Source organism: Girardinichthys multiradiatus, chromosome 14 (assembly GCF_021462225.1).
Source record: "Girardinichthys multiradiatus isolate DD_20200921_A chromosome 14, DD_fGirMul_XY1, whole genome shotgun sequence".
Taxonomy (NCBI): domain Eukaryota; kingdom Metazoa; phylum Chordata; class Actinopteri; order Cyprinodontiformes; family Goodeidae; genus Girardinichthys; species Girardinichthys multiradiatus.
Window position 1 is genome coordinate 46,172,831 of NC_061807.1, and position 24,220 is coordinate 46,197,050.

Sequence of the window (24,220 nt, forward strand, 5' to 3'; positions counted from 1 at the left end):
TTCAGAGTGATGTCTGCCTATGCATCTCAAATGCATAAAAGGGGAGCTAGCAAAGAAGACCTTGTCCCCTAAAAAGGTAGTGTTTCATCAATTATATGGAACTGGTTTGATTTGGCAACAACAGTTTTGGATTAGCAAATAGTACATAGCAAAATCAGTTTTAAAGGCTGCTGCAACCAAAGGTAGGAGCACTATGAATTTAAACCCCTGAAACAGGAGCACTTGGTGGAGTGGGCTCTCTACGACATGCTCAAGACAGCAACAGATCACAAAAGACAATGTACCTTAAGAGAACCATTTTCACATAAGACTGGGCAATTACAGATGCCGTCATATTGTATATTGCTAAAGATATGGTGCCTATTTATACATTGAAAAAGCCTGGCTTTATTCACCAGCTGAAAACTTTACTTATGTGCTACCTAGCTGAAAATATTTTTGCCAAAGTTGCCTTGCCCCACCCGTATAACTGCACATGTGAAAGGGGTTCACGCCAACAAATGATGGAGATTTCTGAAACAGGAAAACACTATAGCTCATATCATGGTTTTAGACAAGAAAAGGCTCTTGTGCCCACTTGGCAAGACATTGATGTTTTGGAGTTTGTAAATATGACTGTAAAACCAAATTTTACCGATGCCATGTCAGGTGAGGCTTATGTAAATGTTTTCTACATTAAACCAGTGCTTTAAACCATTGTTTCACTTCCAGTCTCCTACAGCCAGCGGTGGAAGCCAATGAGCTCACTGAAACCATAAAAAACCATACAGCAGTACCCTAATGATAAATACAGCAACCATGTGTAGGTTGAATTCTTAGACAAGGCCTCATTGATGAGGTCCTGTCTAAGAATTTAGGTTCTGTATGACCTACATCGACATGGACAGTGTTGGACCACTTGTTGCTGAATATTGGACTACTTGCACAAACACCAGGCCTCCTGATGCTTGCGGCCATTTTGTATCCAGGACAGTCCGCTCCTCCATATCCCATCAAGCATCACGACTGTTATGACGGGGCGTCCCAAGTCTGACGTCACAAGACGCTATATAGGAAGGCGGACATTTTCAAAACTTGCTTTCAGCTGGGAATCTTGACAAGGTTACCACGCAACTGGAGCGTCCTCTGAGAAGAAGAGATCCCATGTGGAGTCTTCATTTATTTCTCTCTCTCGTTGGCCAACGAACAATTCATAACTGAGGTTTCTGGACTAGGAAGGCCAGAAATTTCACTTTGCCGATCGAAGACGTGAGTTTAACACGTAACTAAAAACACGGAGTTCGAGGAAACGAACCGCCATCGTGTTTCACCCATAGTCAACTGCTGATGGTCAGAACCTATTTTTTCCTTTTTGTCAAGAAGACCAAAGGACGGGACTGACCGCTCTCTTGGAGTGTAACTGCGGACGCGCACAACGCTTCAACCCCCCCGTTTTCCCTCTCACTCGCTGACCCAGAAAGAAGCTTCACCAAGTAAAACCCATCTTTTATTTAATCTTTTATTTCTTTATTAGAAGGCCTGGGCAGGGTCAGAGGTGTAGAGCGATCAGAATCGCTGGTTAGGATCTCATGTGTTCTGAATGATATGTGCATGTAACCTTGCTTATTGAAACTTTGATGTGTTATGTTGATATCTGGAGCCGCCGCATTCCTAGATCTGCTTGTGTTTTACTATCTGGGTGTCAACGCAGGTGCGTTGTAAGACTGGACTGTTAAAACGACCTCATGGTAAAATTCTCCATTTCCCTTTTGTCTTCCACCTCACTGTTTGCTAGCTTGCCACCAAAAGTTAGAATCCTTTGTGCTCAGGACTTGGGGGGACGTTTTATGATCGGACATCATTGAGTACAGTCGGAGCTGCTGTTTTTGCCATAAACTGCTGGTTGATTCAACACCCACTGCTGTTTTCTTTATTTTTGCTTAGTTAGATGTGTTACCCTTGTTATGTAGAATTTTGCATGTTGAGTAGGTGAAGATTAATAAATATTCACATAGATAAAGAGAGAGGTGGAAGGGGGAACACACATTTCGGCAGAAACGGTCGATTAAACAGTGACATCTCCGGCAATAGTTATTAATTATTACGGAGTATTTAACGGTTGTAATTGTCAAAGGCGTTGAGCCACAATTACAACACCAGAAACATCTATGGTCTTGATTCATAAATGAGGATTTTGGTTAAGAAGTTGATTTTGTCAGATTATGATTTGTAATTATAATTATTGATCAAGATTAATCAATCAATAATCATAACCCCCAACAACAGGGTGAAACACATAAAAAGGTGCCTTCACCGAACTAACGTCTCTGCTGCTGAAACAAGTTAATCACAACAGCTGTGTGGTCCAGCTGTGCATATGTGCAGAAAATTGAAAGTAGGATGTTCAATGTTGTTAGTGGTTATGCCGCAGAGGATGTCAGTTGGAGGAGAAGGAGAAATTATGTAGGGAGTTAGATGAAGTGATACAAAATATCCCCAGAGGCGAGAGTTCCTACAGAAGCCATTTCGCCCAACCCTGAGCAGAATCCTTGCCTGGCAAACCAGTTGAATGGCTTCTACTGCTGGCATGAAAAGCAGCAGGTCACACCTCAACCCAACTCCTCCACATCTCATTCAGACACAAATTATTGCCGTACACCCCCCTACCATCAGACCCCCTGCCTGCACTTAGGATCTCAGAGGATCTTTCAGCACCTGAAAACAAGGAAAGGCTCAGGACCTCATAATGTCTCCCCATCATGCCTGAGAGCCTGCGCCCACCAACTGGTGCGGTCAGAACCATTTAACTTAACCCACTCAAGTCTGTGGAGATGATGGTGGACTTTTGAAGTCCCCTGACAATGCATCTCCTCACTATCCTCAACAACACCGTGTCTCCTGTGGACCACTTCCTGTTTTCAGGAACCACCATTTCTTGAAACCTACGATGGTCCTCACATATAGACAATGTTCGGAAGAAGGCCCAGCAGAGACTCTACTTCCTAAAGCAACTCAAGAAGTACAACCTTCCACAGGAGCTGCTGGTCATCTTCTACACTACCATAATTCAGTCTGTCCTATCTTCATCCATCTTAGTGTGTTTGGCTCATCCACAAAACAGAACAGGTCCAGACTGCAACGGACAATCAGGTCTGCAGAGAGAATTGTCAGGCTGACCATACCTCCAGGACTTATACAGGTCTAGGGTCAGTAAAACGGCATTTAAAGTTTCTGCAGACCCCACACACCCTGTATACAAACTGTTTAGGCTTTTACCTTCAGGTGGTGCTACAGAGCACTGTATGCTAAAACCAGCCGCCACAGAGACAGGCCCTGTCCCAATACTCGCACTTCCACCCGTATCTAAGCGGACTTCGCCGAAGTATATTACCCACAATTCACTGCAGCACATGACGTTCTGAGCAAAACCCAATCACAACCATCAATGTAATCAACCATCGAATCAAAATAATAAGAACTGTGTAAACTTTAGGCAGCAAGCCGACAAATATATATTTTTTACTGGTTTTCCAGGCTCAACATTGTAACATACCACTGGTTTCAGAGTGAGTCTGGGCCGTCAGTAGGCCATAACCCTGACGTTACCTTTCAAACAAACACTGGTGCGTCGAGAGTCTGGTGTATAAGCATCCTTCGCTTCCTGCACTTTCTTCTCCTCAAAACAATTGCTTGTTGTAGTTTTAAAATATTTTGTTTTAGCAGCAAGACTGTGAAAACAGCACCGGTTCCCGCCCTTTTTGATGTTGCAGTTACGGTGCAACATCACGGTCACAGCTACTGAGATTAGCTGCAATGCTATTCTCTTTAATGCCCACACGTGGATGACCGGGCAACTTTGCTACCCTCAACTCGTCACCCGGAAACCTTTCCTCAGCACGGTTCACGGAAGAGGTAGTGTTTGGGCGGTGAAGATTAGTTTAGAATGAAATAATGTAAACAATGTGCATTTCATGACGTTTGGTTCTTGCTTGTGTTGAGAAAACTCAGCCAAATGCTAGCAGACTAGCTGCTCAGCTAATATGTTTTGCGTCGTGTTTTTAAAGTTAAGACAAACTTTATTCAAAGGGTGATTTTTAAACACTGATCTGCCTCAACGTAGTGTCAACACTTATGCATTTTGATCCTTTTATTGATGGTATTTTAAAGAAACATGTTTGATTTTAAAGGGATGATAACAAGCTATAAGCTTCTTTTCCTAGCTTATACCGCTAACGGCTAATGTAACATGTGTATGTGTACGTGTATGTAACACGTACATACAAACATTGCCTTGTTTGTATGTACGAACTTGGCAATAAAGCTGATTCTGATTCTGACTTATGAGTCTATTAAGACTCATTTATCCAGAAAGGTTTGGTTCTTATTCAAATAATATGTTCTTGAATATAATTGTAATAAATAAAAGCAGCTAATTAAATACCATGGAGAATTAGCCATCCAGAAGGTTGGCTCTCAATGAGCTGTGGCTCTGGAACCAGTCTCCTTGAGAGGGATGGGACACTCTTCCACTCTGGAGTTGTCCTTGGTGAGAGGCGCAGAGCTGGGTTGGGCATACTTGTTGCCCTCCATCTTCGTGCCTGTACGTTGGGGTTCACCCCGGTGAACGAGAGTGTAGCCTCCCTCTGCCTATGGGTGGGGGGACAGGTTCTGACTCTTGTTTGTGCTTATGCAGCAAAGGGCAGTTCAGACTACCCACCCTTTGGTGGGTCCTTGGTGGGGGTATTGGAGAGCGCCCCTCCAGGGGACTCCCTTGTTCTGCTGGGGGACTTCAACGCTCACGTTGACAATGACAGTGAGACCTGGAGGGTGTGGTTGGGAGGAATGGCCTTCCTGTTCTGAATCCTAGTGGTGTTTTGTTATTGGACTTCTGTGCTCGTAATGGATTGTCGATAACTAACACCATGTTCAAGGATAAGGGTGTGCTCATATGTGCTCTTGGCACCAGGACACCCTAGGCCGCAGTTCGATGATCAACTTTGTTGTCGTGTCATTTGATCTGCGGCTGCATGTCTTGGACATTCGGGTGAAGAGGGGAGTGGAGCTTTCCACCTGGTGGTGAGCTGGTGCCGATGGTGGGGGAAGATGCCGGTCAGACCTGGCAGACCAAACCTACTCTTGAGGGTCTGCTGGGAATGCCTGACAGAGTCTCCCGTGAGGCGGAGCTTCAACTCCCACCTCCCCCCACACGTTCCGGGGGAGGTGGGGGACATTGAGTCCGAGTGGGCCATGTTCCGCACCTCCATTGCTGAGGCGGCTCACCAGAGCTGTGGTCACAAGGTTGTTGGTGCCTGTCGCAGTGGCAATCCTCGAACCCGCTGGTGGACACTGGCAGTGAGGGATGCTGTCAGGCTGAAGAAGGAGTCCTATTGGGTCTTTTTGGCCTGTGGGACTCCGAAAGCAGCTGATGGGTACCAGCAGTCCAAGTGGCATGGTGATTGCTTTGGCAAAAACTCGGGTGTGGGAGGAGTTCAGAGAGGCCATGGAAAACAATTTCCGTATGGCTTAAAGGCGAATCTGGTCCACCATCCGGTGTCTCAGGGTGGGGAAAGAGGTACACCACCAAAACTGTTTACAGTGGGGAGGGTGTACTGCTGACCTCAACTTGGGACATTGTGGGTCGGTGGGCAGAGTACTTCAAAGGCCTCCTCAATCCCACCGGCACGTCTTCCACTGAGGAAGCGAAACTGGGGACCTTGGGCGGGCTCTCCAATCTCTGGTGCTGAGGTCACCGAGGTGAATAAAAAGCTCCTCAGTGGTTAGGCCCTGGGGGTGGATGAGATTGACCCGGAGTTCCTTAAGGCTCTGGATGTTGCTGGGTTGTGTAGGTTAACGCGACTCTGTGGACATCAGGGGCAGTTCCACTGGATTGGCAGACCAGAGTGGCAGAGTGTGTTCCAACTATAGGGGAGTCACACTCTTAAGCCTCCCTGTTAAGGTCTATTCGGCAGTTCTGGAGAGGAGGGTCTGTTGGACAGTCGAACATTGGATTCAGGAAGAGCAGTGTGGTTTTTGTCCTGACCCTGGAACACTGGACCAGCTCTACACCGTCAGCAGGGTCCTGGAGGGTGCATGGCACTTTGCCCAACCAGTCTACATGTGCTTTGTGCTTTGACGTGTCCCTCGGGGAATTCTCTGGGTGGTACTCCAGGAGTATGGGATACCAGGTCCTTTGATACGGGCTTTTAGGTCCCTGTACGATTGTCAGAGCTTGGTCCGCATTGCCGGCAGTAAACTGCTCTCTGTCAACTGCTCTCACTGGAGCATGGTCTTGAGCCGGAAAAGGGACGAGTGCCTTCTCCGGGTCGGGGGGGGGGGGGGGGAGGTCCTTCCTCAAGTGGAGGAGTTCAAGTATCTTGGGGTCTTGTTCACAAATGAGGGAATAATGGAGCGGTAGATTGATAGACAGATTGGTGCTGCGTCAGCAGTGATGCGGGTGCTGTACAGGTCTGTCATGGTGAAAAGAGAGCTGAGTCAAAAAGCGAAGCTCTCGATTTACTGGTCAATCTACGTTCTTTCCCTCATCTATGGTCATGAGCTTTGGGTTATGACTGAAAGGACGATATCACAGATACAAGCGGCCTAAATGAGTTTCCTCCGCATGCTGTCTGGGCTCTTCCTTAGAGATAGGCTGAGAAGGTTGGTCATCCGGGAGGGACTCAGAGTAGGGCCGCTGCTTCTCCACATCGAGAGGAGCCAGTTGAGGTGGCTCGGGCATCTGGTTAGGATGCCTCCTGGACGCCTTTCTGGTGAGGTGTTCCAGGCATGTCCCACTGGGAGGAGGCCCAGGGGAAGACCCAGGACACGCTGGATGGACTATGTTACTCGGCTCCCCTGGGAACGCCTTGGGATTCCCCCGGACGAGCTGGCCCAAGTGGCTGGGGAGAGGGAGGTCTGGGTGTCTCTGCTTAGGCTGGTGCCCCCACGGCCCGACCCCGGATAAGCGGAAGACAATGGATGGATTGATGGAAGGTTGGTTTTATTCAGCAAATCACTCTTTAAAATATTATTTTATTAAAATAATGTTTTATCTGATCTTGCATTGTGAATGGTTGTTTGAAGGTATACCAGTTATTGCCAAGGTTAGTTCCAAGACTAACCTAACTTCATTTATACTCTTCAAGATAATCCTTGGTTCCTAAACATAAATAACATTGAATGGTAATGATGCATCACTTAATTGGTTATGGTTTTTGACTATGTTTAATTTACCTGTTCATATTATACATTGGTGGTTTTTCTTATTCTTTCATTCTGCTTGGTAGTTTTAGTTGGATTGTTCTAGTATAGTTTGTTGATTGAAACAATGTTTGATTTTGGGTTGACTTATTTTGTTATTAAATTCTTGTATTTTAGTAAATTGTGTGAATTAATTATGCGTGTTTGCAGAGTTTTGTTTTTCAGTAATGTCAGAGTTTGGGTCACCCCTTTCAATATTGTGCTAATTCCACTGCCTTATTTGGCAAGTATTCACCGGACAACATTTAACAGACCATATTATTATTATTAAATGAAATATTATAATAATAATATTAAATAATACATTCACAATAATAATCATAACATGAAGTTAGACAGGAATCTCCAGGGAGTATGATGTTTGCAGGTGACATTTTGATCAGTGTTGAGAGCAGGGAACTGGTGGGTAAAAATCTAGAGGGATAGAGGTGTGCACTGGAAAATAGAGGAATAGAGTAGCCGGTGCAAGATATACTTTCAACAGTCCAGAGCAACAGTGTGGAATGAGGTGAAGAAATGTGTCCAAGCTGGTCGGAAATGGTGGAGAAACGTGTCAGTTGTGTTGTGTGATAAGAGTTTTAGCAAGAATGAAAGAAAAGGCGTACCAGACGATGGTAAGACCAGTGATGTTGTATGGTTTAGAGACAGTGGCACTGAGCAAGAGACAGGAGGCAGAGCTAGAGGTAGCAAAGGTAAAGATCTCTTTGGGAGTGACAACGATGGATAGGATCAGGAATTAATACATCAGAGGGACATTTCATGTTGAATTTAGAGGTGATAGAGACAGACTGAGATGGTTTGGACAAGAGGAGGGATAGTGAGTACATTGGTAGACGGATGCTGAGGCTGGAACTGCCAGACAGGAGGCCTAGAAGAAGACCAAAGAGCAGGTTTATGGATGGCGTAAAAGAGAAATGAAGGTAGAGGAAGGGGCAGAAGGTTATGCAGATGGTGGGGATAGATGGATATATACTGTACATTAGGTGTGTACACAAAGATTACGGTTCAGTTTGCAAACATGCTTCAATCAAGAAAAATATAAAAAATAGATTTGGTAAAATTTTTTCAGTTCATAAAGTAGTTTAAGGAGGCATAGCCATTGCCTTGGTAGGTAGATTAAACAACAATAAAACCACTTAAAACAGTCAATGTTGATGTTAAGACATGTATAAATAAGACTGTGAAGACTGTGCCTATTTTTGAGAATAAATGTGGTTTACTTTGGATTTCACTTTGGATTTATTTTGTTATTTAGACAACCTACTATCCCAGCTGTACCTGAATGAAGCTGAGAGGAGAAAAGCTGAAAAAACTGCAGACTTTAGATCTTCTTCCTGTTGTTTCATGAGGGTTTTCTGTGTTTTGGAGGAAATGTATGTACATCTATAGCTGGTTTTGTTTGATCCACGAACTGAAGTAGTATTTAAGTACAGGTATCCCCATCTACATGTAATTCAGAAAGCTGATATTTTGTTCTTTTTTTCTTTCAGGCTTCAGGCATGGCTTATGATTTGTAAATAGTAAAATAATATTTTTCGGGTTTGATGTACTTTTTAGTTTTATTTGAGTATCAGTTTACACTGGTAACTTTACTAGTATTTAAGTCCAGATTTATCAAAGTACCTGTACTTTTACTTGAGTACACTATTTTTGTACTCTTACCACTTCTGAAAGCCAAATGTACTAAATATGCTTCAGATTGAAAAGATTATAGATGCTGGAACAGAACAGATTCATTTGTTGCAGAGGTTACTCATACAGTCAACAATGTAGCTGTACAAATACAGCAGCTTTTCAGTTTTTCTTCCCCTCTATTATGTCAGGTTCAAGTTGTTGAGTTTGGAAGTTATTTTGTTGAAAGGCAAGAAACCATATGGCTTTCTTATAGTATATATGGTGAATATGTATTCATATATATTGTTGCTGTAAGTTATTTTGGCCAACTGAGAATAAATACATAATAGAATAGAATAAATATACTTTTCATAAATATTTCAACCCAACAGTTGAAATGGGCCAGTCTGTCAGGAATTCCCAGAACTCCCACTTTTTCTCCCCAGTCTGCCCCTGACCCACCCCAACCTGTGGGCAATATTAATTTAAATAATTATAAAACATATTGGGTTGGGTACCTAAGATGAATTATGACTATTAAGGATTAATTTACCATCACCTGCAAACTACATTCTTATTAATAAATATCAAGATAGCGTGCTATCTTACACTTAAAATCACTGTAGGGCACTGTTGTGCTATCTAACATATAAGCTAAATGAGAAATAGAAATAAAGCTGACTTGTAAGACAGGGATAAGACCTTTCAGATAACATGAAATACAATCTTGAGCTATTTCAAGTAGCTGAGAGGTAAAAATAATACACTGCAATTAAAGCTTGGGCCTCATTGACTGTATTTGCCATTAAATTCACTGCTTGTTTTTACTTAGCAGGAAGCATTCCTCTAAGCTGACTGTAAGGCTACTAGTTAATGCTCTATGACTTGTGTATTAGATATAATGGGAAGACAAAAGCCACTCCTTTTCCATTAACTAACTGGGACAAGCCTTTCTGAGGTTATAGTAGTCATATCATATTCCCAGCCCATTTTTGTCTTACTAAGTCTCATTTCACCTGATGTGCAATTCATCTTTGGACTGCACCCAATCTGCAGAGATGTATGAATAACATAGATTTTGTTTAGGAGTTCCAATATGCAGCTTCCCAAATAAGAACTTGAGGGTAAGTAAATAATAAAGTTGTGATATTAGAGCTGATATTACATTCACACTAATAAAAACTCAACACAGAACCTTTTGCTAAATTATTTTATGAAAACGAGGCCAAGTTGTAAATGTATAGTAAACTACATAGTTGAAGCATTGGATGCTAATGGATTTTGTGCTGCCCTTTTTGACTTGTCCAAGTCTTGGATTGTTTTACTTACATATTTCCTGCTAATTTCACTTTTATTTCAGCTGTGCTGAACTGTTTACTGCAGCTACTGTGTTAACAGTCATTTTTAATTTAATTTTCAACTTTATTATTGATTTAGGCTCAATGCATAGGGGTTGGACAATGAAACTGAAACACCTGGTTTTAGACCACAATCATTTATTAGTATGGTGTAGGGCCTCTTTTTGCGGCCAATACAGCGTCAATTCATCTTGAGAATGACATATACAAGTCCTGCACAGTGGTCAGAGGGATTTTAAGCCATTCTTCTTGCAGATATATGTTTTGTATGCTACTGGATAATTGAATTTCCCTTGGGATAAATAAACATCCCAAAGGAAAATCTCTGTCTGTCTGTCTGTCTGTCTGTCTGTCTGTCTGTCTGTCTGTCTGTCTGTCTAAGACATTTGAGAGTTGACCATACTATCCTCTGCCAAAAGCTATCATCACTGTACTTTATATTATTGTGTGAACTGGCCATAATTTTCAGTCTATGGACCCATGCATTGGTACATTCTCATCTATGAAACTGTCCTTGGACTGTACCCGCCTTATCTTCCTACATGTCACTGAGACAGTTAGGCCAGAGACTTTGCTCTCAGGGCTTTATTTCCTTAAATTTTCTGTTTGTGCGATCAGAATTTGGGAGAAAAGCATTTTCTTATTTTGCCCCGTCAACATGTCACACTCCACAACAGGATCGGAAACAGTCCATGTTGATTCCTCTGGGATCATTTAAATGTATTTTAAGAACAATAGAGTATAAAGCTTGTTGTATAAAGGCCCACCTGTAAGGCAAATCTGTAAATCGTAGTGATTTGAAAATTGGTACATAGGTAGATCCCTCCAAATCATGAAAAAAAGTTTGTTTGAATTATACCCCAAAGTCCACAAGAAATCGGACATTTGAGTCAAACGGTCATTTCTGGACATTTTTAACATACGTGTCGAACTTTAGTGAACCCCACCTAGGTATTTTGAGCTATTGGCTTTAAATTTGGTCAACATGTCCTTAAGGCATGGGGGATTAAAGATTATCAAAATCATGCGTTTTTGAGCATGTTGAAGGGGTGAGGCCAGGCCTCAAACTTTGCCCTTGCCAAAAAATTTAAATGCTGCAACTTTCATGTAGAAAGGCTGAATTAGATCAAACTTATTATGTATGAGTGATCCCTCTCAGGTGATCAACAATCTTATGTGGTCAAATGCTCACATCATCCAAGCCACGCCTCCTGAGAACAGGAAGTAATTTTTTTGCTTGGAAAGGTCCCTCTCTGACTGTCTTGACACAACCAACTTGAAATTGTGTCAGAAGACAGATAACAAGTTAGTCTAACTTGGTTTGCAACAGAACCAATGGGAAAATGAGGGCGTCCACACATGTCCAGTCATCCTGCATAGTAATATAAGAGACTGTACACTGGAGGGTGTGGCCGCAGCGGCAAAGTGAGACGTCACCCTGTGGCAATACGTTAGACTCTAATTTCCATATATATAAACTACTCAGCGCGAAATTCAATATGATCAATTTTAGTCTAGCCCCCAAAAGATATTCAGTGAAATATTTGGTGGGTGTGGCCTTATTCCGCCACAGCACCCCCTAGAAGAAATTAAAGAATCAGCCTCAAGCCATGCTTTGATAGAGGATTATGAAATTTGGTACACATGTGTAACTTTTCAGGACCTTAAAAAAAGTGTCTTGGAGACATGGTCCCTACATGAAGCTGGCTGTTTTGGATCAAAGCCACCATTTTCACTCTTACACACGTCATATCTGAGTGAATTCCTCCTACAGCTTTTGACTTAGAGACTTCAAAATGACTCAGACTCTCAAAGCATTGGGGATCAAAAGTTATCAAAGCTTTTTGCTGCATCAACGCTTGTGGGCATGGTATTGAGACGAAGTTCAATATCTCGCCATTTGCATACGATTAAATAACACATGCATGATTCAATTAGCTCTAAACTGGATTTAAAGGATCTTTGTCAACATACAAACATACAAACAGGTTTTCGCTGCATCAAAGCATGTGGGCATGGCCAAGTCTCAACATTTGACTTCTCACCATAACAGATGAATTTTTAATAACATTCACAAACAAGGTAACAGCTGCACTAAACTTGTGTCTCATTACAAACCACCTCTCAGCACAGTCACAGGTGCATCTGCTGACATCACTTTAAAAGTCAAATGTTTCACTGGTGGATCTTCTCCTCAAGCAGTGTCTGTTCACAGAGAACAAGTTGACGGTGAATCCTACTGGGAACAGGTACTGTTGGCTGGACTCTCGGTGTGGTGGCATGGCGACTTATTTTATCTTGGCATTTGCATATGTTTCCTTGTAAATTACACACGCTTGATCTAATTTACTCCAGACTAAATGCGGTTGATCTATGTCAACTCCGAAACAGCTATATTAGATTACATTAGAATTTGGATCAACGCTGCCCCCTAGGAAATTTGAAATGCTTCATATCCCTCATACATCATTGGATCCACACCAAATTTTGAATGCATCATTGTGGAATGCTGAACACATTGGCATGGTCAGTTGATTACATAATTTTAGCCCGGTCCACTGACAACCAAATCACAGGTTTCTTAGCTGATTCACCTTCCTTGACTTCTTCAATATTTTAAACTTTGTCTAATACCACATAATTTTAGATGGCATTTTTAAAGCACAACAGGAAGTCTTTATTAATCCTTCGCCAGAAGTCGACATGACCGTAAGTAATTTGAAAGCTTGCTCACAGTACCACCTAGTGGCGATATGCAACACTGTAGGGTGGGCTTGTCATTGCCAATGCAAGACTCCCGCGGTCGCTTGTAGCTTTAATTTGTATTGTTATTGTGTTTGTAACTTTTTATTATTATAAATTTTTTTTTTAAACCGATCTCTCTTGTAAATGAGTTCTTGCATCTCAACGAGACAACCTGTATAAATAAAAGTTAAAAAAAGGGCCTGTATTAGGTCCTTCTGTCTAATCTGACTTAATATTCAAATTGGAAAAGTGACATCAGATCAGCAAATATCTGATCAATTAATAATTGGTAGCACTGAAGGAGCTTCACCCTATTTCATTTTAGTGGTTTCTTGCTTTAGCATGAACAGTTAATCTCCTAAAATATTAGTTTGTCACCAGTCAGTCAAACAGCTCTTTGTGACATGAATCTGGCTGTGGACGAGATCCGTTCTGTCTTGGAGTCAGTGTGTATAGCTTGCTTTGGACATTTTAAATATCAAATAACTATCTTGATCTTCCATCTAAAATGGCTGAGTATGAGATTGTTACACTTCACCATGAAAACAATAAATGTTTTGTTAATGTGAATTGAGGGGATGCCCCACCCAATCTGTTTTAATAATTTAAGGTCTGTTCCCTCACGTTAGTGAGCTAAGAGAGGATTGCTTTGAGAAATTAGTTGGTGTTAGTAGGCAGTGAAATGAGATGGACTAAATGCTCATTGAGTCTTTTTACCTTTATCACACTCCTCTTATCTCAGGCCACACTGCCAAAGTCATTCCCTTTTAGCCCTGTTGGACTTTGAAGGAAATAATTTTCCATGTGCTGTTGGATTCCAACAAAGGAAGGATTTTATATTGGTACTATGTGCTTTCCAGTCCACTCATTCTTTTCATGTTAGTCATTTGGAATTTCATTGTCCCAAAGACAACACCCTCGTTTTTTCCAATACCTGGACCTATAGTCTCTTTGCTCATTTTATTTCATTTGTCCCCATTTGCCTTCTCTCTCCATCTGCTGTCCATTTGTTGCAGACAAGCACTTAACAGCATGTTATCCAAGAAACAGGGCGTTGGTGTCCTGTTTTCTTTTCTTTTTCCTCAGCTCCAATGCAAAGCAGAGCAACCTCAGATGGATACAACAAGTTCACTGCAAGATCTAGAGTTATTGACATTATGAGATAAGAGAGCAATAAAATTAGTCAGGAGTGACATAACTTTACTTGGTTTCATGGATGTATTGTATTATTATGATGTTTTTGCAACAGAAATCATATATAAAAATATACAAAGTACACTTCTTAACAGCTAAACACCCATAAGGAATTTGTCTAATTTGGATGTAATTTGGTACATATGCAGACGAGCACTGATGTAAATGATACGATTTTTATGGAGCTAGCCTGTATAAAACATGAGTCAAGTAATTTATTTCCACAGTTATTAGAGCATTTAATAGTAAGTCAAAACTTCACCAGAGAAGATACCTCATAGCCACGTAGGAGAGCATTAGCAGGACTTGAAACAACTGGATAGAGGTCACTTAGTGCAGTGTTTCTTAACCCTGTTCCTCTGGGCCTACAGCCCTTCTTGTTTTAGATGTGTCTCTGCTCTAGAACAGCTGATTAAAATGATTGCATTACTTCCTCAAGGTACCCTCAAGTGCAACAGAAGCCTGTTAATCACCCATTCCTTTAAGTCAAGTGTGTGGCAGCAGAGGCCTAAAACATGCAAAACACTGGACCCTAAGGACCAGGGTTAAGGAACCCTGACTTTGTGGGTTTGTTTTTGGCTCATTGAATAGGCTGAGCAACTGCAAACATAAGGCATTCAGATTTCACAGCGGCCCATTGTTGGAACCAATGGGAAAATGAGGGCGTCCAGATATGCCCAGTCATCCTGCATAGTCATGTAAAGATTTCATCCTATGAAGTGTGACAACAGCTACTTTCAGATCCCACTTTTAATCTGTGATCTACAAGTGCTTTTTATGCCTCCCAGTCTCCCAGATGGACAATTCCCCATCAAAAGTGTTTAATGGGGAATTGGGGATCATTGGTGACCTACCCCTGCTCCCCCACACACACAGGGAGGTAGTCCCAGAGCTGTAGTGACTGTGAGATGTAGTGGGTTTGTTAAGAAGAGAACATGAAACATGTAACATGCATTGATACAATCCAAAGCAAAGACCGCAACAGGAGGAGGCTATCCATGGGTACAAACAGAGTACAAACAGTCTGTCTATGAACTAAATTTATTTTGCAGATCCTAAAGCAAATCATGACATGTTAAAGATTGTGCACAATAGCCATATTTTTATTGTATATTAATGTATAATGTAAACAGCCACCATGAGGTTCTCAGCCCATCATTCAGTGAGTTAAGGGCCCTGTGTTCTCACTGCATCCACCTGATGATGAATATGACAAAGTGCTCCATAAATGAGGTATTGCTTACATTTATCACAGAACTACGGCCTATCTATGACCGAAGTAGAAAGACAACTTCTTCCATGCTTTTACTTTGATTACCTTTAAATAACCAAACTTTGTGAAATGAGAAAGCGTAAAGACTCATAACTTCACAGGTAATGGTAATATTTAGGCCCGAGCAGCTAAACGCTGCGAAGGCCGATTGTAATCGCTCCGTTTCTTCTTATTATTCATCCATCAAATTAATTGCCTTTTTGGAGACCACTATCTCCCTCATACGTCACCAGATTCACTTTATATTTGGTATGCATCATTGTGGACAAATGCTGAACACATTGGTATGGTCAACTTATGACATTGAGCGGCGGCCTCGTTTGTGCCATAAAGGAGGCGATGCCAGGCTCCAGCGGTCGTGACACAGGCCAAACCTTCTGGTGCTTAGGGAACCAAGTGAACATTTGAAGATCACTTACATAGGTTCAAAAACTATCTCCCAGCCAAGACATAACTAATTAATCCAGGAAGGTTATTGAAATCATATAAGAAGGGGTTTGCTGGAAACTTTGAACATTCAGCAACATTCATGCAACCTTTTACTTTCTCACTACTTCTTTCAGGAGGCCAGTACAAACACATTGGTTTCTTCACTGTACAATAGCTTCACTTTGTGACTGATTGATGAAACAAATTGACCAAATCTCTGATGTCTGGTTTCTTAGTGATTGTTTTGGTACAGCAGCTAACAGAAATATTTGTATGCATTTCCAGTTGCACTTTTGCACCTTGGCCACTCAAAAATAATATGTATTTCCTTGTTGTCAAAGTTAGTAAGGTATTATCATTAAGTGCAGTTTAAATTACATCACATCAAAAGAAGCTTAATTGATGCTTAATAATAATTTACACGGCACGTACCTAACATGTTCTCATGTTTTGGTCAACAGGCCGGAGAGAAGCATTACCACCCCACATGTGCACGATGTGCCCGCTGTGAGAAAATGTTTGGAGAAGGAGAAGAAATGTATCTGCAGGGTGAGGGAAACTTTCACATGCTGTATTGGTGATACTTAACATCATGCTGGTTTTATATTTTTGGTTCTGTTTTATCATTTAATTTCTCTTTATCTCCCTAAAAACAGCAGAGCATAGATGTCACTGATTCCAAGGAATGGTGTGGCAGCAGGATGAATGATTCTACCTATGTATGAGATGTAATTTATTGCTGCTGCTGCTTTTGCCTTCCGTCTGTCACTTTTAACACCTGCTTGTCACTTTGGGTGAAGTGAAAGCTTCCCTTTTTTCTGGGCTGCATTATAACATGTTTGGTTAAAGCTAGCTTGAGAAGAGGAGTTGAGCAACAGAAGAAGAACATTCCATTGCTGCATTCTGTTTGACTCCGAAGCTAGAAACTGGGTCTGGAAATGAGGTCATATCCAAAGTGGTTCAGGGACCAGACTTGCCTCTGTTCACAATTACAGATGATAACAAAGCACTTCTATCACATGTTGGATTGTAAAGTTGGTGGTCATAAGTCTGATTTAGGCGGCCGTTCCACTTTTTCATGTCCACACTAATTTAGTGACTGTTGCTCAGTGGGTAGAGTAATCCTCTTGCAATTTTAAGGCTGTGGATTTGATTCCAGCTTTCCCCTTTTACATGTCAATGATCTGCGTATCGGTGTATGAATGTGGCTCTAATGTAAAGCACTTTAAGTTACTAAAATGAATAGAAAATGCTATATATATTCAGCCCATTTACCATATTCTCATTCACATGCAAACAGGTTTTTGGTGACAAAAAAGAGCATTTTGTAAAACGTTTTTTAAAGTGGCCATTTTTGTTATGTTCTGATTGTGGATGAAATAGCTAGATATGATTAAAAACGTTTGCATAGAGCTCCATTTTAAACATGCCCTCCGGTGTTTTCTGTGCTAGAAAGCAGAAAAGTGGAGTTGTTTTTGCATGTTTTTTATCATGTTATTTTGACTGGGGTTCCATTAAACTTCAAATTTACGCTGAAGAAGTTATTGGCTGAGAAAAAAGGCTAGGCAGTGTGACCAACAACAGGAGCTACAATCTAGTGTAGTATTACTCACCTTCTTACATATATTTCCTGTTTCTGCTTTTTTCTCCCACTTAAACATTTCAGATAATAATAATAATAATAATTTTTAATTATCAAGCACAGGCATTAAAAACAGTATAAAAAAATAACAAAAAATTGAAACAGTTCAAAATAACTCATAACACATAGCAAAGGAACACATAGCTTTAAAAACATCCACAGAGCATTTGCTGTTAAGTACAGGATGAACTGCTTTGAGACCATTTTCTCAAACATCTTTGCTAAAAAAGCAGAGTTTGAAATAGGTCTGTAATTTGATGGTGAGTCAGCATCACGTCCAGATTTCTTTAATAAAGGTTTAACCTCTGCTGATTTAAAACATGTAGGGAAAACTCCAGAAGAATTTTAAATAGATAAATTGTATGGGCCAAGTGTTGGAAAAACTGTCAATTATAACCCACGATGGAAAAGGATCCAGAGAACAGGTTGTTGAACATGCTAGAAAAACATTTTTAGAGAAATCAGAAAATAAAGGGAACTCAAATTCAGTTAAACATTGTCCACGGCTAATAGAAGGAGCAGTGGCAAGTAATATGTCACCATGTGGAACCTGTGGAATTTCCAGTCTGATGTCCTCAACCCTGTCATAAAAAAACACAAGAAAATCTTGCACTGTTAAATTAGAGCAGCTGACCAAAGGATTGCACTGGTTGAGTCTTGACACAACATCAATCAACAATTCTGAATTGTGTCGGTCATTCTAAATCAAATGAGAATAAAAGATCTCATTGCAACTGACATGGCAGACTTATATGTAACCAGACCGTCTTTCCGGGCTTGCAAAAATACTTCCAATCTGGATTGATGCCACTGACACTCAATGTTTCTGCATTCTTTTTTATAATTTAAAACATTTCCATTCAACCAGGGAATAGGACTTGTTTTAATACATTTCTTAACCCCCACTGGACAACATAAAACTGCTCAGTCAAGTTATCCACAGAAACATTACTACTGAAAACTGAATCGACCAAATCAGGCAATCTGCAATTTAAGACCTGCAAGGCACTCGGACTAATATACCAACATAGGCTTGATGTCACCATTCTACTCCCTGAGAACAATATGTTTGGAATGGAGATATCAAATAAAATTAATAAATGGTCTAACATTGTAAACCACAAAGTTCTTTAATTTAAATATACAGCCCAAAACCCAAAACAAGATCCATGAAAATGCATTGGTCCAAACACAAACTGTGTCAGATTAAAAGAGTCAGTTATGTTTAAAAAGTCTTCATCCAGTGGCTTATCTTCACACCATTAATGAAGATTAAAATCTTCCACTATTATAAGTCTTGTCATAATGAAAAATAAAGGTAGATAGAAAGTTGGTAAAATCAGAAATTAAATGTTCATTATAGGCCGATGAATAATGGCAACTAAAACCACACACGGATAATTAATAGTGAAAAGCTGTGATTCAAAGGAGGTAAGTGTAGCAAAATTCACAGACTGTCTACATTTAAGAAAGTCATTAAAAACTGAAACTACCTCACCTCCCCTTCCAGTCAGTCTCAGGGATCTAAAGACGCTGGTGTCAGGAGGACAAAGTTACAGCAGGGAAGCCACCTCACCATCGCGCAGCCAACTCTCCATCGTAAACATAGCATCCAGGTGGTGAGAGTCATAAAAGTCACAAAGTACAAACTTTTTTTATGAGTGCCATTTGAATATTTTGCTCCTGATCCCGGGACAAACCTGTGCAATACAAGCGATACAAGTTGTCAGGATCCACTCCACCTCTCCAGGCTCGCCTCCTCTGTGACCAGCACAGCCACGTCAGGTAATCAAGCTCTAACGATGCCAGGTAAACAGGGAGAAGACACCACTGCTGCCAAAGTAGATACAGTTGAGCAGGACAGATGACACCAGAGTAGGCTCAATTTTTCTGCAGACCCAGGAGGACCCACAAAATTGGTGCCCTGATCAGATCGAAGTTGTCTAACATTTCCATGCAGAGCAATGAAGGCACGAAGTGAGGTGAATGTGTCAGATGTAAGATCATAGAGTAAGTGTATCTGCGCTGCACGAAAACACAAGCATGTGAACAATAATACATAACATTTAAATTCTTTTCAACCTTCTTTGATGTAAAATGGACCCAAACAATCCCACAATACTTAAAGGGAGTTGTGTCCATTCTTTCACGAGATAGGTCTGCCATTTTATGTTCTTCAGTGCGACATCTAAGCTTTCTGCACTTGAGGATAGACGGTGGATGAATGATGACACTGCTTGACTACATCTGAGTATCCAAACACCATTTGATCTCAACTCGTTTATGGTCATGCCACACCCCAGATGTTGCGTTTATCTGGATCAACCAATAACTTTGTGATGTGGTTGTCTTTTGGCAGCCTGTCTTTAAACGCCTTGATAAATCACTTGAGTCTGATGATAGCCTTTACTAGTCTTTTCCATCTAGAAAACTTAGGGAAGCAGTTAGTTAGTGAGTCTGCTGTGGCTGAAGTCGATGACCTTTCATACTTCTATGTCTTCGGCATTAAAAGGGACATATCATGCATTTAAATCCTTCCTTCTCCTATTTAAATTATTCGGATGTGATCTGTATAAAGTGGAACTGCAATGCTTGGATTTGAATTTGTCGTTATTGTAGCTCCTCAGGTGTTAATTTTACTTATTTTTTAAGTTTCCTTTTTGACTGTCACGTTTTGCTGCGGTGTTTTTGAATGCAAATGAGGCACTTCACACCCCACCCTGGTCCAGGCTGCGGAGCCTTCCACTCCGACCCGTAATTTGTAATGCCATTACTAATGTTACTGATAATATTTTTAAACAAACTACACGTGGGATTCCTTTAAACATTATTAATGCTACCACAAATTGAATGAACACAACTTTTAAACAAGACCCCAACTGTCAGGATGTGGGGTTTGTTGGTTCTGTTCCTGTCTGTTTTGTTCTGCAGCTACCCACCATAAGGCCTCCTGCTGTTGGCTGCTGGCTGAGCACTCCTCCTCCTGCTGCACCTCTTTACATCCACGACTGGCTTCCTCCTTTCTGCACTACCTGTCTGCCCAGCATCGCAGCCATCCGAGCCCTCTGGATTGCACCTACGATGCAGGTAAGCAAACCACAGATCATTCTCGGGACATCTCTTACTGCCTCCATTCCCCCACGGAGTTCCGTCTTGGAACTCTAGTGCTCTTAAGAGTGCTTTTTTCATGCACTCAGTGATGGAGTTAAAGATGAATTAGCACTGGTTGATGAACCAGACAGCCTTGAGGCTTTAATAGCCCTGGCCACCCGCATAGATAGAAGACTGAGGGAGAGGACTAAGGAAACAAATACCTGCAGAGTTAATTCCTTTTTAAACTCCACGCCCAACTAGTCTTCATCTTCCACAGTACCACCACCCAGGACTTCATCCTTCTCTAACCCAGAACACATGCAGGTCGGTCGGACCCGTCTCACTCCGGAGGAAAAGCAGAAGAGGATGCAATTACAACAATGTTTATACTGTGGGTGTTCAGACCGTTTCATTGCCACTTGCCCCGTTCGTGTTAAGAAGCAGCTCCCTGAGAGGGTCCACCCGTGAGTATGGGGGCACAAGTGGACCAGCCTAAGACCAAGACTCACCCCCATTTACTCCTGCCTATCACCCTAAACTTCTGTAACGACTCCCTCCAACTCAGTGCCTTCGTCAATTCTGGTTGTGAACAATCACTAATAGCTCAGTCATTAGTGGACCAATGCAACCTCCAGACTACCATACTCCAAACACCCCTCAGAACTTCAACCCTTGATGGTCGTCTCTTACCTCCCGTAACTCATCAGACTGAACTCCTTAACCTAATAACCTCCGGTAATCACCATGAATTTAGATCTTTCTATGTGTTTCCCTCCTCTCAACCCACCATTGTTCTAGGTATGGACTGGCTCCTCACTCACAACCCCCAGATAAACTGGAAAGAGCACCGCATTGAATCTTGGTCCACTGACTGCCTCCCTTCTTGCCTCCAAGGTGCCGTTCCCGTCCCCGGGGAGGGTCTCCCCTACTGAAAGCTCTAACCTTCAAGGAGTTCCCTGTGAGTACCTGGACTTAAAAGAGCTCTTTAGTAAGTCCAAAGCATGCTCTCTTCCTCTCCATCACCCCTATGATTGTGCGATCAACCTGTTACCTGATGCCCTGTTGCCCTCCAGCCGTCTCTACGACATTTCCCGACAAGAACGAGAAGCTATGGAGACCTACATAAATGAATCCCTCGCTGCTGGCATTATCAGACCTTCATCCTCTCCCTTGGGGCCGGGTTTCTTCTTCGTGTCCAAAAAAGACGGTTCCCTCTGACCCTGCATAGACTACTGTGGTCTGAACCAAATCACAGTTAAAAATAGATACCCACTACTACTCCTCTCCGCAGCCTTGGAACCTCTTCTGGAAGCCCGCATTTTCACAAAGTTAGACCTCCTCAACGCCTACCTCCTCGTCTGCATCCGCCAGGGGGATGAATGGCAAGCAGCCTTCAAGACCCCCATTGGACACTTTGAGAATCTGGTCGTGCCTTTTGGACTATGCAATGCTCCATCAGTTTTTCAAGCCCTAATAAATGATGTTCTCCGTGATTTCTTAAATATTTTTGTTTTTGTTTACCTTGACAACATTTTGATCTTTTCCAGGAATCTATCAGAACCCGGCTCGTTCTGCAACGACTCCACCTGTACCAACTGTATATGAAAGCAGAAAAATGTGAATTACATGAACCCGCAGTCACCTTTCTGGGTTTTGTTTTTTTTTGAGCACGGACAGGTACGTGCAGATCCAGCTAAGATAAAGGCAGTCACAGATTGGGATCCCCCAGAGACCAGAAAACAATTACAACGGTTCCTAGGCTTTGGCAACTTTTACAGAAGATTCATCCGAAACTACAGTCAGATCGCCGCACCCCTTACATCACTCACTTCCACCAAGACACCATATTCATGGAAACGCGAGGCTACTTAAAGAGATGTTCTCCAATGTTAGTACAGCTCGACCCCCATAAACAGTTCATCCTAGAGGTAGATGCATCCAATACGGGGGTCGGCGCTGTACTATCCCAACGGTCAGATGCCAATAAGCTCCAACCATGCGCTTTCTTCTCCCATCGACTCACCCCACTGGAGAGGAACTATGACGTGGGGGACCGGGAACTCCTAGCTATTAAGCTAGCCCTAGAGGAGTGGCGACATTGGTTGGAGGGTGCTGAACATCCGGTGCTGGTTTGGACCGATTACAAGAATCTCTCTTACCTGCATTCCGCTAAACGTCTAAACCCCAGACAGTCACGCTGGTTCTCTTCTTTCCCTGATTTAACCTCTCGATCTCCTACCGCCCCGGATCCAAGAACATCAAACCCGACGCTCTCTCAAGACAGTTTTCTCCAGAGAAAGACATCACTAAAACATCCACCATCTTACCTTCTGGTTGCATCATTGGCTCGGTAACCTGGGAGATCGAGGACATTGTCGCCCATGCCCTCCAGAAAGAACCCGATCCTGGAGCTCCTCCACAAGGTACCACCTATGTTCCCACCTTTGTTCGTTCTCAAGTCATCCATTGGTTCCATACTTCCAGATTCACCTGCCATCCCGGTTCCAGTCAGACCATCCCGAAGGTTTTGGTGGCCATCTTTGCATAAAAATGTAAGAGAATACATTCAAGCCTGCTTCATCTGCGCCCAGAACAAATCAAATAATCAACCACCAGCTGGAATACTTCAACCCCTAGCCATACCCAAACGCCCATGGTCTCATATCGCACTCGACTTCATCACCGGCTTACCACCTTCCCAAAGTATGACCACCATCCTTAACATCATAGACCGTTTTTCTAAGGCTTGTCATCTCATCTCACTCAGGAAACTGCCTTCAGCCCTTCAGACCGCCAAGCTCCTTGTGAAGCATGTCTTCCGACTTCATGGGATCCCCATCGACGTTCTCTCTGACCGGGGTCCTCAGTTCTCCTCTCAAGTCTGGAAACACTTCTGCTCAGCGCTTGGTTCTAAGGTTAGTCTCACATCAGGTTACCATCCCCAGTCCAATGGTCAGACAGAAGGTCTCAATCAGGAAATTGAAGCCACCCTCCGATGTCTTACCTCATCCAACCAATGAGACTGGAACCAGCATCTCCCCTGGATTGAATACATCCACAATTCACAAGTATCTACAGCCACAGGTTATTCTCCTTTTGAGATCTCCTTAGGTTATCAGCCAACCCTCTTCTCTTCAGAAGAGAGAGACATCTCCGTCACCTCCGTCCATCATCACGTCCGTCGCTGCCGTAACATCTGGAGTGCACCATAACTGCACTCAACCGCACTCAGCCCAAAATAAGAGAATCGCAGACCGCAAACGCACGCCAGCCCTGGATTATCAACCAGGACAACAGGTTTGGCCTTCCACACGTGACATTCATTTAAAATCCAAGAAACGTTCCCCCAGATACATCGGTCCGTTCAGGATCCAGTCCATCATTGGTCCTGCCACTGTCCGCCTCTAGCTACCCCCTAGTCTCAAGATTCACCCCACATTTCACGTCTCCCAGGTAAAACCGGTTAATTCCTGGTCTCCCCGCATTGCTGTTTCCCTCAGGACCTGAGTACTTGTTCATTACAATTCATTGTTCAATAAACCCTTTAACTGATCTGTTTGCTCCTGAGAGTCTTTTCTGCATGTGGGTCAGAACTATCCCCAACGCGATGACACCAACATAATTAACGAGTTAGTT

General features: G+C 42.3%; 1 protein-coding gene across 17 annotated transcripts in view; it reads left to right on the forward strand.

Moving 5' to 3' along the window:
- Positions 1–24,220, forward strand: part of ablim2 (actin binding LIM protein family, member 2) — a 332,383-nt gene that overhangs the window by 145,105 nt on the left and 163,058 nt on the right. For 15 of the 17 annotated variants that reach the window (XR_007041374.1, XR_007041375.1, XM_047385748.1 and 12 more), the window contains 2 exons: positions 16,311–16,398; positions 20,423–20,578. Coding sequence is in view for 15 of the 17 variants with exons in the window: in XM_047385748.1 (XP_047241704.1) it covers positions 16,311–16,398; positions 20,423–20,578 (244 nt within the window). In the remaining 2 variants the exon portion in view is untranslated. The remainder of the gene's footprint in view (positions 1–16,310; positions 16,399–20,422; positions 20,579–24,220) is intronic. The other 2 variants (XM_047385751.1, XM_047385759.1) reach the window with 1 other exon arrangement.